At 38.6% G+C, this 18,988-nt stretch overlaps 1 protein-coding gene across 4 annotated transcripts in view; it reads right to left on the reverse strand.

Moving 5' to 3' along the window:
- INO80D (INO80 complex subunit D) overlaps positions 1–18,988 on the reverse strand; it is a 46,057-nt gene that overhangs the window by 18,756 nt on the left and 8,313 nt on the right. For all 4 annotated transcript variants that reach the window (XM_064451816.1, XM_064451818.1, XM_064451817.1 and 1 more), the window contains 5 exons: positions 17,605–17,700; positions 17,251–17,497; positions 10,829–11,577; positions 7,563–7,671; positions 1,843–2,067 (listed from right to left, as the gene is read on the reverse strand). In XM_064451816.1, the coding sequence (XP_064307886.1) occupies positions 1,843–2,067; positions 7,563–7,671; positions 10,829–11,577; positions 17,251–17,468 (1,301 nt within the window). In that variant the 5' untranslated portion in view covers positions 17,469–17,497; positions 17,605–17,700. The remainder of the gene's footprint in view (positions 1–1,842; positions 2,068–7,562; positions 7,672–10,828; positions 11,578–17,250; positions 17,498–17,604; positions 17,701–18,988) is intronic.

Consider the following 18,988-nt stretch of genomic DNA (forward strand, 5'->3'; position numbering starts at 1 on the left):
AGGGATATAGAATAGATTTCTATGACAGGTGAAGGTGTGACTGCAGTAACAGGATTATTGTTTATTTCACAGGGCCTCAATTGTAATGAGAGGTGCTGTGTGCTACTACCATATAAATATTACAACACCCTGCAAGAGAGCCAAGGACAGCAGTGTGTGTCAACACAGGTGACCCTTAAAATGAGGTCAATCTTTAGAATACAACGTATCGGGTACGTCTACATGGGCAGTCAAGTGCGCTTCCAAGCCTGTTCATAAATCAAAACATGCCGAGCATCCCCAGAGCTTACATGCAAGCATGTGCTCAGACAAACTTAGACTGAGCTCTGGAGTGGCAGAGCCTGAGCGTGCTCAACATGGGTAAAAGCTGTCCTTCATCAACGTGCTACAGCCCAATCCACCAGCAGGTGCCCGGAGCTGAGCGCTTCCTCAGCACAGCCTCAAAGCTTTGAGCCTGAGCTGCAAGCAGGCGACCAGGCAGCAGTGTGGATGAGTACTGCAAGCGTTACACAGCTCGCTCAGTGTTAGCCTGCTCTCAAGGCATTTGTCACCTTCATGTAGACAAAGCTGGCGATTCCAGGGCTGAATTTCACCTCTGTACACGTTGTTTTCTAGGTTGACAAAAAAGCTGTCTGTAGCCTGACTGTTCTCCTTCAGCCATTTCTGTCATCAACTGACTTTGACTGACCAAAGTTTTAGTTACCAATATTACTCCTGTGAAAAATTTTGTAAACAAAAAGACTCTGTGGTTACTTAAAATAACCAGAGCAGTGATGACAGGCATACCTGGCTTTGCCAGTCTACCCAAAACAACATAATCTTTTTTTGCATAATAAAAGGCAAAAACAATGGAAAAAAACCCAAAACAACAAGAGCTTGCCAGTTCTGGCAAGGTTTTGTTGTAGTTTAAGTCTGGAGATGTTTACACAACTTTGTAAACTGGTAATGTACCTCTAACATTCACCTCTGAGCAGACCCCGACAATAAACCCTCCAACTGCCATGACCCGCATCGCACTGTCCAGGAACAAAAGCACCCCATAACCAGAACATACTCTCAGTAACCTGCTCCAGCCTGCCTCTCACGTTAGCCCCCAACTACCCGCCAGAGTCACACATCCTGTAAAGCAAAACCACAAAACCAAAAGGATGCTGCTGATATCCCAGACATACCGCCAGGGTTCAGACTCTGTTTCTGCACAAATATGAATCAACCAACTCTCAGTATGCCGAGAGCTGGAGGGATGTTGACATTATCTAGAAAGAATTCCCATAGAAGGTAACCTTCAGAGTTGTTAGAAGATATTTATTTTGTTGCCAAGTTTCGTTTAATGTTAGATTGAGTTAAATCTAACAAAAAGTGTGAACTTAAGTTTGATTTGCTGGAAAGAGAATTAAGAGGAGGTACAGACTTTTCAAAAAAAGCTGTCTGAAAAATGAAATCTGAATTGAAGCAGTAAACTGCAGACCAGACTGCACACCTAAAGAACTGGGCTTAGTGAAGTACCGGATATTTGAAGGCAGCCAAAATACATAGATTAATTAATAAGAATAAATTTTAGCAGGCCACTAACTTCTTTTCTGACATTTAAGAAATCTGTCCCAGATACCGCTGAACAAACGATCCACATATTAAAACACAAAGCTGGAGTATGCCCGTCTTCACAGAAAGCACTGTATGCCACGTTTATTTTACTCCACTTACAGGCATTTATGTGTCATGGGTTTTCTGCCTTATGCCTGCCTACTAGTTTCAGAGTTCAGCATTTCAGCTGCTGGATACTCTGCCCACCTCCACCCTGTCCAGACCCCAGGTTACTGAAGTCACAGGGAAAGGTCTAACCTGGTATGAGCACACGTAGCTCTTCGGAGTTCTTGTATCAGTTGCCCAGCACGCTCCGGCTCTCTGCTGGCCGCCTGCAGCAAGGCTTTCCGGAGTGTATGCCGGCATTTCTTCTGACGAGATTCTGCCCGCTCCAGGCGGCAGAGGTGCTTGTATTTCTGCTGAAAGTAAGTGCAAAGTCTGGTCACCCTGGAACTCCTGTCATCTGCATTGTCGTCATCGGACCTGAAGGAAGGAAAATAAAAACAAATAGCTTGAAGTATTTTATTTTCCAAGGAAGCTAATTTGTCATTTTAATAGACTTGTTAAGCTGGCATCTATCTTCTAGCCCCACACACATCCAAAGGCTGAAATCAGGCAGGGCACTTGAGAAATGGTAAAGGCAGAATCCCTTCTAAATTCTAAAGGTATTTACCCTTCTTAGTATGTCATTATTAGAGATTACATCAATTTATCATTAAGGCTGACACATTTAAATGTCTGGAGCCTGCTGTTCAAAAAAAATCTATACTGTTAACCTTTATTTACTGTAAATGTCTCAGCAAATGAGACAAACTCTTAAATCAAACCGCAATTAATGGAGAGGACAAGGGTGGGGAACTGTGTAGTAGAAATTTATTGAAGAAAGGTCATGCTGGGGAAGATGGTAAAATTCTAACAAGTACCAAAACTGCTGACCTTTTCCAATTCCTCTTACTCTGCCAGGTGGTGTTTTCCTTCCTAAACCAAAATACTCACACAGCTAGCAGTTGATACCACTTTCCCCTTGCTGCAGAGTTAAACCTGAGTAACAGCACAGCCATGGAGAAGAAATTCACATTTAACTCCAAAGGTTCTGAGGGAAAAATCAGAGCAGGGCTAAACAATGACAAGGTGAAGGACTGATCCAATTTTGTGTTTGCCTAAGTAAGCCTTTTCCCATTTTTCTTGGCTCTCTGACTGTCCAGGCATATATCAACAAGGCCATCAAACCATGTCAACACATTCAGTTAAATGAAGTAAAAATCATGAAACAAATAAAATCATCACTGGGATTTGTAAAAACAACAGGGTCCATGAAGCTACCCAGAGGTCCTCCACAATAAGCACTAGTTTGCAGAATGATTTTTTTGTTCACGGAGCAACAGAGTGTGCACTGAATCTATGCAAAGACGACTTTGTTCAGTTTTCCCTTTAAGTTTTTCTTTATAGAACAGAGAAACTTTTTGCTAACTTTCCTATCTGTAAAACAAAGGAAGAGCAGGGGTAAGAAAACAACTCCAAACAAATGAAGCAAAACAAAAGCTCCCAAGGTTCAGACTGCAGAGCTTGGCCAGCAAGACTGGATGAGCTGACATCCAAACCTGCGCACAGCAAAGCAGACCACAACTAGCTGATGACAGAAGAGATGTGAAATACCTGCCATATTTACTGAATAAAGATCCAGAAATGCAGGCAGAATAGCTGTCCCTGAAAGGCAATATGACTAAGACCTACCTTCCTTTCTGGAAAAATCTTATTCCATTCACATGCAGCCTAAATTTAAGAGACTGCACCCGTCTCCACTAAGGCTGCCCATGAAAACTCTGCAGGAGAAAACAATGCCTTGACACAAATGAACATTTCTGTAAAGTTTTACGTAAAGTCAACCATCCTATGTGTTTTGTTTGTTAAAACAGATTACAGATTATTTTCTAGAAGCATAAATTACAAGTAATTAACCTCTGCAATTAAATGCTTAGCAGCAAATACAATCTGTTAAAAATATTTAACATCTGTAATGTTTCAAATATTTTCCAACTCATGGTGAAAAGAAAATACATTTTTAAGATATCTTAGGAAAGAATGCCTACTGGGAAAAACAAACTGTTCAGAAAAAACTAATTTCATGCTATTTAATATAGATTCTCCTTTTTCCAATGTATTAATAGAAAACAGGAACACATGGATGGGATCAGTTAGATACAGGTAGATCTAAGATATTAGATATTTCATTACTGCTCTGGGCCAAGATTTTTAAACAAAGTCGCAGACATATAGATTTAATAATAAATATGGTTATAAATTAACATTAAGAAAAGACAGGAATATTTCTTAGGGGAAAAAAGTGTTTCTTCTGGGTGGAAAGAGTGTTTCTAATGCAAATGTCTTTATATTTGAGACTTTTTACTTCCCTCCCATTGAAACAGCCAGAAAAAAGAAAAAAGTTAAAATATTTTGAACTGTGGTTTATGAGATAATTTTTAAAAATCAGATTAAGACATATATACAAGATGTACAAAAAAAATCATGCCTACAGTGGACAAGGGCTTATTTTGAGGAAAACAGTTTCTAAAAGCCTATTCAGAATTTTGTTTCCAGGCCAGTAAGATTAACAAAAACACATTTATATGTTCAAAGAAACCTAAAAATATCACAAATCACAATAACACCTCCTTTTTTTTTTTTTGCTAGGCTAGTACTGAAACCACAAGGTACTTTTATTGTTGTCCTTTCATAAACAAGTTTACCAACTTCTATTTAGTTTATTCTCTTAAACTGCATATGTAACTTCTGAGTTCAATGTAATGTGGCATTTAATTTTTAAAAAGACTTCTGAAAGTGCACACAAGCCATTTGATAATCCAAAATGCTTCTTCCCAACCCTTCCCTTTAAGATTGTCATGTGTAAACATCAGGGGAATTATTGCTGAGTGTTCACGAAGAAAACAAAGGCAGCATGAAGCAGCAGAAAGGAATAGCAAAAGGGTAGCGTGAGCAGTCAGGCACCATCAGGTAACCAGGAGAATATGCTCTCTACTCTGAGACACACCAGCAACTGTACTTCAAAACCCTCTGTAAGGAGGTATTCGAAGAACCTTCCCTTCTTCCTTTCAGTTCTTCTAGTTATTGGGAGTTATTAAATCCAACTTTGACAATACAGTGTAGATATTTCCTCCTTTGACTGAGCTGGTATGAGGAGGGTCTCCAATCACCACACTCCCTTTTCAAACTTGCTACTTGAAATGCTCATTTTATCTATATTTCAGCATAGGAAGTGAAAAACGATTTTGTTTCCAGTACTTTCTAAGCTACGACACCCAGTAATCGAATCATCTTGGGGGGGGAAGCTTCACTAATCTCCACAAAGAGCAGCCCCTGCTTTTCCTCCAAACTGCTGCTCCCGCAAGGGATTACTCCCACCCCGGCAGCCTTCCCTGCCAGCCACCCTGCCAGCACTGCGCCCAGTGCCAACTCCTGCACTACTGTTTCAGCTCAAACATTTGTGCCTGCCTCAAAGCACTGCATCCTGGAATCCTGCGACCACAGGAACCCGATTTTTCAAAATTAAAGGACAGAATAATAAAAACAAACATTTGGCCTGTGTTTCCACAGATGACTGCAACAATATTAATTTTACAGATTAAAAGGCCAGAAGGCAAATGAATTGAGTTCACTTATTACTTATTATGAGTAACACTTGTTACTGTTAAGACATTAATTTTAAATGACCTGGTGAATTTCTGAGGGTTTAAGAGCAGCTAGAGTATCACACAAGTTCAGCAGAAAGTTAGAGGATTCCCCCCACAATGACACAAGCCAGAAATGCTGAGAACAAGCTGTCCAGTAATGCAGAAATTAACTGTTCCCTTTCTTTTACTAATCTGTTCTGAGAAGCATGCCTCCCACTGTTTTCAACAGAGTCAAATGGAAAAGGGCAGAATCCAGCTAGAGGGACCACAAGCTCAGACACAAATGAACAGAGGAAAAATAGCTTTAATTTTACTATGGAAAACAGTAAGTTAATTTCATAGGTTTAGTTATGTGATTTCAGAATCTAAAAGTTTTGGGAAACAATCTCCATTGGTTTTCTGGTACAATTAACCTTCGAAATTCAGAGTCATAACAAGTCATTAGCTGACTACATTAGGAGCCACTGGCCTGCACCACCAGATTAGCAAGACGGAGCCATTTTGACAAATCAAATCACCAAGAAAGGGTCTGAACTAATTCATCTTCAGCAACAAACAGACCACATTGCAGAAGTGTCAAAGTGAAACATTCCAGGTAATAAAAACCTCTACAGAAGCTTGCAGAATAGGAATTAAAAGTTTTAAAAGGCTGACATCAAATGAATATATCAATATTTATCCATACACAAAATTAGTAAAGTTGTTGAAGAGCTAACACTGGACTGCTGATGGAAGTACAAAAACAGCCAGTATCATACAAAAATTTATCCATCATGATTTAGTTACGGCAGTGTTTAATCGAAGTGTGTAAAATGCTAGAGTGGAACAGAAAATGTCAAGACAAGGTATTATTTTCTCTCAGTATGTGAAAAGAGTAGGAAGAATCCAAAGAAGTTAAGACAAATAGAAGACAAAACACACAGAGATGACCTTTATAAGTTGACAAAAAAACAGGGATCTATGGAAGAACCAGATCAAATGTCAAAGGGAGAAGAGTGTAAGGGAAGTTATTTAATAGATATATCTGCTTTGAAAATAATGTATGATTTAAAAGTCTGAAAGTCTGTTCATGTGTTCGCAAGACAGTTTATTTAAAAGTATCCTTTTAAGTTAAAGCTAATGTTTGTGCAAGCTCGCTCTCTCTCTGACTGCTGATGCCCTATAAAAACAATGGTCATTCATAACAAAAAAAAAAAAAAACACCTTTCTTTTTTAAAAGGGAAGTCTACACATTGCTACTAAACTTTGATTCACTGAAGTCTCTCAGTATTTAGTGTCCTGGTGTCTGTCCTGATGACAGAGATACAGCCTTGCTGTTCACCTTGTGGACAACCTTTAGAGATGGTAAGAAGTTCTGTTAAGTTTCAGAATTTCCATGTAACAAAATAAAGTTTCATTAGTATCATTACTCTGTGATATTTAAAAATTGAACAAATGGCAGTGAGTTGTAGTATCAAAAAGTCCAGCTGCATAGTGCAAGAGAATCACATTATAGAAACTACAATCGAACTTTATTGAGACCCCCATTTCCTTATGTTATCAACATGCTTAAGTTTCACTAAAATGTTATGCTTGGGATGCTTTACTTTAACTTTGCACCTTAAAATTTACATTAATAGACATATATTATCATATCCTGCTGTAAGTTCAGATTCATGGCTTAGCATACATATCAAGAACACTGTAAGCCTTTCTGCACCAGCAGCTAATACCTGCTCTTCTTATATTTTCAATCACATCACTTCCTTTCAATGCTCCCAACTCTTTGACAGAGTTCTATTCAACACTTAATTATGAAAAGAAATGCCATGCCCTTAAAAAAACAAACCACAACACATTAAAACAACATCCTGCACAATTACCATAAGGATTAATGAGTAAAATGTAGCGAGTTTACTAACAAAGTCATTCATAAATAGTAGGAAAGACCAGAAACCAATAGCAACTCCCTTCATTTGGTTCTAATTCAGGAAATACCTCTACTCAGCAAGGCACAGAAGTCTGTGAATAAATCCCACTAAACTCAAATTAGGCAAATAAGCTTAAATTCTTTCCTGATGCATCCTTCTGATAGCAGACTGCACAAAGGTCTCTAAGTTAGGTGGAAACTGGGACAAAAGGCGACAAGCTGTTTCATAGCTCTTACAAACAAACGAGTTCAAACAATCCTTTGTTTCAGCAAAGCATTCGAACAAGTGCTTAGGTTCCAGTCACTCCACTTGAAGTGAAACTCATATTTACATGATTTACTCCATCAGGCCAGTGTGAACACTGAATAATCATACTCACTCATGTCTCTCATAGCCAAGGGTTTCTCGGATAGACCACGCAACCTGGTAAGGTGAGGCTTGCTCTGAATCCTCCAACTCTTCTCCACTGTCTTCAGACCAATCCAGCCCTAAGGAATTGAAAACATGAAAGGTGGATGAAAAGTGTATCCGCCTCACATAAGTCTCTGAACAACCTATGGAACAAAAGATTGTAGTGTATGGAACAAAAGATGTGTAGTATAGTCACAAGCATAATTATGTTTGATCAAATCATATAATGTTCTCAATTACACATGAAAAGTTACAGTAACAGCTCCATTACAGCGTGCAAATAGCATGCACTGATTTTTGTCAAATTCGAGTTTTCCTTTTAAAATCCTTATTGATGTCTTTATCCATAAGCAGTGGAAGAAAAATCACCATCTTTCTTACCCACAGAAAAATATCACAAGCTTTTGTACCAAGGACATGGAATCTTTAGAGACAAGGTAAGAGAGAAGTCCCTGCCATGAAGAACTGACTGTCTCGCAATTTCTAATACCATATGATCTAAATAGGCCACTTTTATTTCTGTTTCTATTCTGACTCCTCTGTGCCAAAACACAGGAGGAATAGGAAAACCATAAGACAGAGCAGCATGGACAGAGATAGATACACAGCTACACGGGATGTTCCTCTGCTCAGTCTCCATAATTGCCTGCCAAATGCATACATTAGCACGAAAAGAGAGCTAAAGAGAGAGATGCAAATATTCCTGCACTTTTACTAAGCAGCATGCTTTCACTGAACGGTGATGCAGTAGGATCAACTTATTGTATGCACCAGCAGCCTCAATTAGCCAAGCCAAACACAATCATTGAACAGGACAGCCAGAAAACAGAGTCCAGTAAGTTCTCAGGTGGAACATTTTATTTGGAGCTTCATCGTTTGCAGTTTTTCCTTCTTGCCCCCACATCCAGTGGAATTCCTGCCAATTCCTCACAGCAGGTGGGATAAAATCCTGTAGCTGCATTTCCAAGCCAGCATTATTACTTTTTCACTTTCTTGTGTGCTCCTTGAAAATGGAACAGCAGTTGGGATACAGCTAAGGAGTGCCTTATTTTTGCTAAAAATAAACTAAATTACAATATCTGAGATTATTCTGAAGTCAGATGCTTTGAATTTGGGAAATGCATCAGTACTTGGTCACCTACTTTCAGGGTTAGACACACATACACACACTTGCAATACAATCCTCAGAAGCGCCTTCATCATTTAGAAGCAACACTTTAACATAAACCAGAAATACCAGAAACCCTATTTTTCAGGAACTTCATCATCCTGAAAATTCTATTTGACATTCCTATTTTTAAGATATGCATTTGAACTAAATGAAGACATTTGATAAAATGCCAGAATTATACTTTCAACTTAAATGTTTTTTTTTTTACTCTTGCCCCTTCCATAAAGGAATGAAAAAACAACTTAATCATTGGATAAAGATGTCCACAACTGATACCATGTAACAAATGATTTACCCAAAGTTTAAAAATAAAAATCAGAGATTGCATTGTTTTGCTTCTAATGGGCACTGCAGAAATGAAGTAATAAAATCTAATCCAGATTAATCTATACTCACACCGAAGACTGCAGTTATGTTAATATCCAATTACATGCTCTGATGTAGGTACACATAAAACTGGCTGCATCTTTTTAAAGATTCTATGTGGTTATCTCTAGTGCTACTCTATCATAAAAAAGAAATCCTGACATTTTCTGAACCCACATAACTAGTCTTTAATATTAAGGCATATTATGAATAAATAACAAATATATTTTCCACTCTCACATAATATATGAATTCCATTACTTTGCCAAATATGAAATGTTCTAATTGCATACACATACAGTTATTCATCTGTATAGATGTAGATTTATAGGTCTAATGAGGTTTTTTTCTATCCCTCTTTTTAGGAAAATGTATTCTCTTCACCACTTGAGAATGTAAAACATTAAACACAGAAAGTGATCTTTCTACAGTCTTTCAAAACGCAGGTCACTTCCTAAGCTACCAGGGTCTGCAACACTTGGAAATGCCTCTGGAGTTGCCATTCCTCAAAAGAACTGCATTATATGTTGGACCATCAAAGTAGTTTTCTGAAGAACAACATCCTTTGGAGACGTGCTATGGGATGCTAATTATATTCTGAACAAATAGTTAAGCTATCCCATGAGTGCCAAAGGGCAGATCTTAAAAGCAAATTAAAAAAAGGTTAATTGAAATAGCAAAAATTACAGATGTTTGCAATTAAATAAGATATTATATGAAGAATGTCCAGATTTATTTGAAGTCTTTTTTTTTTTTTAAACATCATAAATGGCATTCCTTCTCTAATATTACACACTGAGTCCCGTTTCCCTTTTCCCTGTCACTATTTTACTTGTTAGAAAAGTACTTCTAAAACTAAGCAGAAAAGTAAGGTAGCTTTGGAGGGTGAGGGAGATAACAAGGATAGCGAGGTGTACCTAGGTCTGTATTTATAATCAGACAAATGAGCCACAAAGTCAGCTGCCTTTTTAAAGCTTTATAGAGCACTATTTCCACAGCAGCAAGTTGGTTATATTTACTTACATTTTCACAAGCAGCAATTGATTACTACAGTTTCTAGGTAGTAAGGAGGAGGCTATTCCTGCACTGGTATGTGGACAAGACTCCACCCCTCCAATTACCTTCTGTAACAGTGCTGCCCTCCTACAGTAATCTTTTGCTTTTGCTCATTCATATTCTGTATGAGCTCAGAATAGGCCCAGTCGAGAAAGAAATCTCTTGTGTTCGATTTTCCCGATCAAGTCAACTGGAAATTTGGATCTGCACAGAACGAATGACCAAATCTCCAAACTTCTGCTTGCACTCATTTTATAATGTGGACTTGTCACATATTTAACATTCAATCACACCTTGTCCACTCATGTGGGTACAGCTGTGCCACCTTTACTACTCAAGTTGCAAACATTCTGTACGATGTCTGTATCATTCAAGCAATTCTTTCTACACCTCATTTGATTCCTCAAATGGTTAACAGGACTTTAAGAAGAATAAACAACCAAAATGCCATAAACCACAAACGATGGGTCCAGGCATTCCCTTCATGGAAAACAGGGCTAAAGAAAACAAGAGATGACCTAGTTCAGGGTTATTTTGTAAGGACCACACACAAATGCAGGACGGGGATAGGAAGACATTCCCCTTTTGTCTTTTGGTTTCAGGTTAAAAAATAGCAGGCAGTGCATCTATTATCTACCCACCTAAATGTGGAAACAGATCAGTGTCCAGCTGCTGTTTTCGAGTGCACAGTTTCACCAGTCTCTGTAGCCGGCTCATGCAGGACGAGTGCGGAGAAAAGGCTGTGGCTTTCATGAGGACCCGATCAGTCCTTGGAGGGTCCATGACAGGAGCCCTAGCAGGTGGCAGGAGAGGCAGAGGTCTCTTGTTAGACAACTGCCGGGCTTGTGCTATAGTGTGTGTGGTGGGTGCCACTCCCTGCATTGGTTGGCTGGTGTTCGGAGGTTGAGGTGACTTGCAGACTATGCCCTGCGGTAGCCCTGTCGGCTTTAACAAAGCTGATGAAGGTGGCAGATGGGAGTGCTGCTGCTGCAGAGGCTGCTGCTGCAAAGGTGCAGGAAGGGGGCTAAAGTGCTCTTGGCGAACTTTTAAAATCTCTGTCTCTCTCTGGCGCTGCCGGTTTTGAGCCAACTTGCTCTGCAACTTTTTCCTCACTGTTGCCCCTTTCTTTAGGTCATCATCCTCCTCATTGAAAGCAAAGGGGTCTTCTAATTCTGCCTCCAGGTAGTGGAGAGGAAGCCTAGCCCCCGGAGGGGAGAGGGACATCCCATCCAGTCCATTGGGCATCTTCAAGGCCAGGGTGGGCACTGTCAGACTGAAGGCCATAGCATCCATCTGATGCCTGACCTTTACTTCCTCTATGGGATCATTCTTTTTCTTCCTCTCCTTTTTCGGTATAAAGCCAAGTACCTGCAGGTGGCTGTTGCAGTACCTTTGAAAAGTAAAAGCAGTTATTAACCCAACTCTTGTAAATAAAATCTGAAGAAAACACACATCGCTAAAGGGAAATTCACACACACTCATCTCGTGAATTTAGATAGACACACAACAGGTTTTATAAGAATTGTACAGAACTGCTTTTAATACAAGAGATAACTGTTCTGTTCCCAATCTGTAACAGAAAACAAAAACTTATTCAAGTGACAATTTGTAATCTTAAGATACAGAAGTCCTCAGTCATTATTCATAGGAGATTCACACACAACCATTCAAAATATTTACTCTCTAATTGGGTAAATACAAAACAAACAAAACAAATGGACTGTCTGATACGTAAAACACTAAGAACTTAAGCCATTAACACTGATCATTTCAAAAGCTCCCAATAAAAAGTACACTGAAGGCTAATTCCTTTCATTCTGTTGTTCTTTCACTGGAATTAGTTAACATTTTCATCAATGCACACATTATTGTTATGAATTCCACTGCAGTAGGGAGCAGTTTCTTATATGGATAACCTCACTAGAGATACCTACTGAGAAGGGCCACTATATGCACTTAATGAAAAAGTAGCATAAATATTTCAGTTCTGTTTTAGTAGTTTAACATGATTAATTTTGTATCCAGAGGCTTAGGTGCGTATTCCGCAAACAAAAATCTAGCTTAAAAGAAATTCTGTGCTGCTAGAAAACGTTTACATTTCCAACGCCAGAAATATAAATATACATACAATCCACAAACATGGACTTCAAGCTCTCCAAATACAAAAAAGCTTTAAAGTCCTGTTACTAAAAAAGAAAAAAAAAAGAATAAAAAGGAAAAAAGTCTTTGAAAGTTTGTAATGAAAATTAAAAGGAGAAGAGTTACAATTTATGGCCACAGAAAACATACAAAGAAATAAACAATTTTTGTCTGATTAAACCAAGCAGGTGATAGAAATGTAGGAACCATGATCTGGTACTTTTCCTGTTTCACACAGGCAGGTCTTCCTGCCTCTGTAGAATGCCACCAGCAATAAGACTTCTACCCTTGCAGGATCCCATCTACAACCTGCACCTTAGAAAACAAAGATGTGAGGAAAAAGGGATGTCTACATCAAGGTATTAGTGAACAAGTTAAGGACATATCCATTAAGGTATTCATGGATATGAATAAGGATAAGATAAGGAAAAATACCACAAAGGTATAAAATCTGATCAGTATAAGTAGAAAAGTAGGTTTTGTTGAACACATAGGTTAAAATGAAATTATTCATGAAGAAGAAGGAAAAAAACCCAAAAAACCAAAAACAAAAAACAGAAGAGCCCAAAGCAAACCCCCAGAAAGGTTTAACACTTCAGTTTACTGACTTTCAACTTGCTGTTTCATCACTAAAGAAGCAATGTGTGAACTGCTTCTAAAGGGTCCATAAAAGGTAAAGCAGGAAAAAAAAAAATCATGTATGCTCCTTAATGATCACCGTACATGTAATTTCTCGAGGGATCCACATCCATAAGGATTCACAAATCAGAAAAGGCTGTAAAGAACTGCTACTTATTATTGTCTGAATTATTTCTTTATTACATTAAGTTCTAAGTAATAAATAAATCTAAATGAGGCAAGCTGAAAGCCAGCAACATGTAGAGTCCTTATTAGAATACACTGGAATACTGTAAATTTGTACTGAGAGATGCACTTCTGAAAATAAAATTATATAATGAGGACTCAATAAAGCCTCCCTTAAAATCAATAGCACTATTCCCATATTTAAAATTAAGCACTTACTTTTAAAATATTTTATTTGAACAAGACTGATGAGATCAGTTAGAACAGCACTTTCAGTATGACGTAAGAAAAAAAACAATAAACAGACAAGACAAACACAATGGAATTTTTCCCCTTATTCCAATAAGAAGAGAGTAAAACAATGTGAATGCTTCCTTTATATTGTTCAGAACTTAAATATTGCCACCTTGTGCAGGAGTGAGGAGGTAAAACTGGCTAGTCCGTTTTCATTGTGAAAGCCAGAAAGGAAATTAATAGAAAATGTGAATAAACCTACGAAAAGGTAATTAGATTGCTAAGATTCTCCGAGTTTGAGGCTATAAGGGGTTTGCTTGTTCATTTAATTCTAACAGCATCATTTTTCTATGGCAGAGAATAAAGCTTTGGTTCTTAAAACTGACCACACTGCATCACTGAAAGCCAACAATATCTTAAAAAGGCATCACCTCTAGACACAAACCCATAGATGTCAGGCTACCACATAATGAAAATATAGATCACATGCACTTGCAGACTCCCTTGGCTCTGTGCTTTAGGCTGTGCCTGTCAACGCTGTGTCTTCCAGCATAACTGAGGCTGATACACCTTTCCTGCTGGACTAAAAGGAGCAAGAAGAATCTGGGAAGAGCAGTTAAGTCTTCTCTGGGTAAAGACTACATGTAGGCAGTTTTGGCTAGGCATAATTTATTAGCAGTAACTTGGCCTTGTCAGGCTCTAGCTGGTCCCATGCAGAGCCAGGCGGGCACGCACACCCACCTCCCTGTCCTCCAGGTTCCAGGATGGCTTTTCAGTTGACCCTGGCCCAAACTGGCTCTGACTTTGCACGGTGCTCCAGAGCCTGGTGCAGACATCAACTGACTCTGCTGGAACCAGTCTATAACCAGCTGAGTTAAGGCAATAAACACCTTCAATCAGAGGTTAATGCCAGGGAAGGCATTAGTAGTTCATTCTCCATGGAAGACAAATCATTGGGGAGACTGGTATAGCACCTGTAAGTAGCATAGCCCCCTTCACATGGCTCTGAGCATGAAACCCATTAGGGTCAATCTGGCCCTACAAGAGCTAATTCTGACGTGCTAGTCTTAGTGACCCACTTTCCTTACTCAGTGCCAAAGGGACTTATTCTGTGCAGGTGACATTGAATGTAGTCAGCACATATGGTAAGAACAGTGGGTCGATACCTGTTAAAACTACTGTAACGTGAAGCACACAAAAGGTGATGGGCTCTGACAGCTTCAGCTGGACAGTTTCCCACATCACTGGGAGGGCAAGAATCCAGACAGGGATGTTTTTCTACCTACAACTGCATTCTGCTTCCCAGTACATCCCAGACTGGTATCAAGTTCTGTCACTTAATTAAAGGAAGATCCAAATAAACTGGAGAGCATCTTGCATATTAACAAAATATTTAAAGTTTCTCTTGAAAGAGAATTAGAGTTAAAATGGTGTTTTACCCAGCTAAATTGTAATAACTCTATACTTAATTTTTAAGTAGAACTTCATTATCTATGTGCGTAATTGGATAGGACAGAATTAGGAGACATATGCAGAGGAAACACAGACACAGAACCCACGCCTGTATCATCCCAAATACATTAGTCAAAAAAAAAAGTGAATAGAGAAACTAGACTTCAAATAAGGCAGTGAAGTCATGCACTATTAATAGATTTAATTTGTAGAATGTTAATGGTTAATATGAAGTCTAATAATATAGCAGCATATTAAACATCTTTGTGGCTGGTAGCATCTCATTTGTCTGGGGTCAAATGATTTTTTTTTTTTAATTATCTGTGGACAGACTATGAAGTTTTGGCGTATAATGCATACATCCTGTTAAGATATTTTATTTTTTATGATCTTTAAAAGTAGGTAAGAAGATAGCTGTCAGAGCATCATACAGCCTGCTTCTGATCATGTACAGTTACATGTCTAAAACTGTCACAAAATGACCATCTGACAGTAATTTTGTATACAGAAAATTAAAAGCTACGAGTGAAGAACTCAGACATAGCAAACATCTTTGTATCGAACAGAGTGTGAAAAAACTCTCCAAAGAAACAGATAAAGGTTTGCCTGCCAAAAAAGAAAAAAAAGGTTTAGCACAGGCACAGTCATATCACTAGCATTTATTAGATTTTATTGTTAAAATTAAACTCTGCCCTGAGAAGCAGTCTTTTAAAATATTCTTTCAAACTATCACATCCTCTCATTTGAAATTAAAAGTTTATTTTCTCCTTCAGACACCTGCTGTCCTCTTCAAGTACTGTAATATGACACTCGACATGCAATTGAATTATTCTAATATAACATACACCAGATGTCATGACCACACTTCACTTTAACTTGAGAAAAATAAAAAAGAACAAAGTGTGAACTCAATTCAAGGTGTAAAGGAAAAAATCTCAAATTCCATGGGAACATATGAGACCTAAAAAAGTGTCATTAAGTACTATTATTTCTATTGTTCTTAAGTATGACCCCTGGTAAACAGTAACTCTGGCTCAGTCAGCTCTTGCATCTGAAATTACAGCATACCATTTGTGCTAACAATTTCCATGATCATTTCTGCGAGCTTATTTCCAAAGAGCCTCAATTGTACAGTAGCAAAGAAACAGTCACCGACTGTCAAATTACAGCTTAAAGTTATTCATCTTGTGTCATTTGAGCATTTGCCCTACAGCTTTCGACAAACATTCATGGGTTTTTTCTCACTTCATCAGTCTCCTCAACTGAAATGGCAGGTGAAGTGCAAGTTAATTTAGAGTACAGTCCAACTGTTGTTTCAGACAAGAGAGGGAGCTGTGAGCTGAGAGGGAAGTTATATGTAGGGCACAGTGGGAACACTGCTAATAATGCAAAAGGTTAGCGAATGGCAGCTAATAATGCGAAAGGTCAGTGAATAGTGCTTTAATTCTTTCTTGGCATATTTTTGGTTTATATTTTAGGTTAGAAACATCATTTCTAACAGAACAAGCCTCAGATAGTTAACACACACGTTAATTAAATATTGTGTTACTGATGAAGCCTGCAACAATGACTCTGAAAAATTATAGTCATACATACCTGGCAGCCAAGATTAGACAAATTCTGCTATTTCAGCCAAAGCAACACCAGTGAGACTGGTGTTTAGAAAGTCTTAAAGAACAAGGAAGAATGTCCTTGTGGTTACAGTATGGGCTGCAATTCAGGAAATTTGGTTTGAATTCCCAGCTCTCTAACAACTTCAAGCACTATCTCTTGCAAGGCATTTAATAACCAGGCGTACTGGGCATCCTCATTTGGGCAGGGAGAGGGAGAAGAAGAGGGGATCAAAGAAGAAAGGGAACAGACAGCACTTTCTCAACTGGCTCATCTGTTGTCAAGTAATATTTATTTTATTCCAGTAATAAAACACTACAGATCAGTACCAAATCACAAACACTGAATTGTAATTCTGGATTAATTCTGGATTAATTCCTTTGTGTCACTGCTCCCTAAGCCTAGAAGGTACGCATTTTCAACCGTTTGTCCTGAAAAAAGTAGATGGAAGTGTGCTTTTGGCACAGTTGGCCAAATAAGCAGGCTTTTTTTAAGAGCATGTACTGTGACAAACCAAATTAATTAGAACAGCAGGTATTGTGTACCAGGTTTGATCCACAGTTTATAGTGAATTTCAGAAAAGCAATGAACTCTTGTGAAAACTTCCTAGGGAGTAAATTACTGCCCACTTTGAGTACTTGACTCCCACAGAAAATAAAATTAAGTTTACTGGTCTTAAAACAAAACCCTCAAAGGAACATTGTGGAATTCAATCCACTCAGGCCAGTTCCTGCCTCATCCTGAAACCAGGCAGCATCTTAAAAGAAAACTCATGCCTATGAAACAGCAACTTCCCCTTTGTATATGGGTAACCACAACTCACCTACGGTCCTCAGATTTGGGGATGGGGTTGGTGCAGCGTTGGCTGTTATACTTGGCCACATATTCACATTGCTTGAAGGGGGCAGTCTTGTCCTCCAGAACGTGTCTGATACAGAAGGCGTAGCCGTTAAGTCGCCTCTGCTTGCACAGTTTGGGGCTATATGAGCACAAAGGCTTATTGTCAACCTCAGAGAAGTGTATGTGTTTGCCTTCATACATCACGTGACTCTATTCCTTGTGAACATCAGCTGAAAGAACCGAAATATTAAGACAAATCACATAAGGAACAAAAAAATGCATTCAGTTCTAGACTGTGTGTTTCATTTTGGCAGGAAAAAGGGACCCAAAACCATACCTGATTTTAAATCTTCTGTACCATATCAATGTTAAGAGAGAGCCCCAAGGACACCACTATCCTGGAATGATGATGAATCACGATGAAGCAGATTGTCTAAGGAAAATATCAAATAGGTCACAGTCAGTCAGCATAAAATAGATATTATTACCGCTTAATAAGTAAGTGGCCAGGTGTAGCCACTAAACCTGTGGTTCAGCGAGCATCCAATAAGCCAAATCCACTAGCACAATACTTTCCAATTAGTAGTCACAGATCTTTGGAAACTGTGAGAGGAAATTACTGGAGGGGGAAAAAAAGTTCTACTGCCACCACACTTAAATCTGTTAAACAAAATGCAACTCATCTACCAGAAAGTGACTAGGAACTGTAAGTTGATAAAGGTTAAGCATCAGACTAGATAACTTGCTTTCAGGAATCAAGCTGAATGATAATTAACCCATTTGATTGCAGAGGTTTTACTTCAAGTATCTTTGCTTATGAAAACTCTAGTAACTACCCTTGCTCTGCAAAATTTTAATTTCATCAGGCAGTGCAAGAAAGCTTTTTTTTTTTTTCTTAAAAAACAAAAAAGCTTTCTTTACCATACCTGATGAACAGTCTTCGGATCTTGTTGGTGCCCACAGCTTCTGCAAGCATCAATATTTAGTCCTTCCTGAGGTCATCATGGTTCTTCAGAGCTTTTCCTACCTTATTGTACTTATTTTAGGTAAATGCAGGCATTAATAATGTCAGAGGCAGTACTCCCATCATGCCAGGAGGGCTGAAACATCATTTCAGCAAGAGGCTGGTTTTTTCCCCCCCTAAGATAGACTCCTACAGTGCCACAGAATAACAAATCCATACAGTCATAAGGTACTTTTTCATTTCCTAACACTATGGAGTCTTTGGCAATCATCTTTAAAAAACAAACAAACAAAAAAACCCAAACCAAACCAAACAACCAACCCAAAACAAAAAAGACCACGCCCCAAAGCACCTTCAAGTAAAATTAACAGTACACATATTCCGCAGCTACTCTCCTACACCCAGCTTAGCCTGCAAAAGGCAGCTTTTATTCAGAAAGGCCATCCTGAAACACTGGAATCAACTCTTTTGAACATGGTATATTCAGTACTCAGTTCAGTTTCAAGCAAAGGAATGTACATAGAGGTGATATTCAGGAAATATGTAATAAATTAGAGGCACGTGACAAATGTACAGATTACCACCTCAGTCAACTTACTTGTTCCCAAGCCTGAAATGACAAGAACACAATTGCGAGCAGGGAGCCTACACAGACTTTGCATGAAAGATGCGGTTTCCTCTTGTGAAGGTACAAACCTTCACTCCCCACTGTATAAAACAACCTTGAGAAAACTACAGGCACTATGGCATTGGGGGA

The sequence above is a fragment of the Phalacrocorax carbo genome, chromosome 5, assembly GCF_963921805.1.
Source record: "Phalacrocorax carbo chromosome 5, bPhaCar2.1, whole genome shotgun sequence".
Classification (NCBI taxonomy): domain Eukaryota; kingdom Metazoa; phylum Chordata; class Aves; order Suliformes; family Phalacrocoracidae; genus Phalacrocorax; species Phalacrocorax carbo.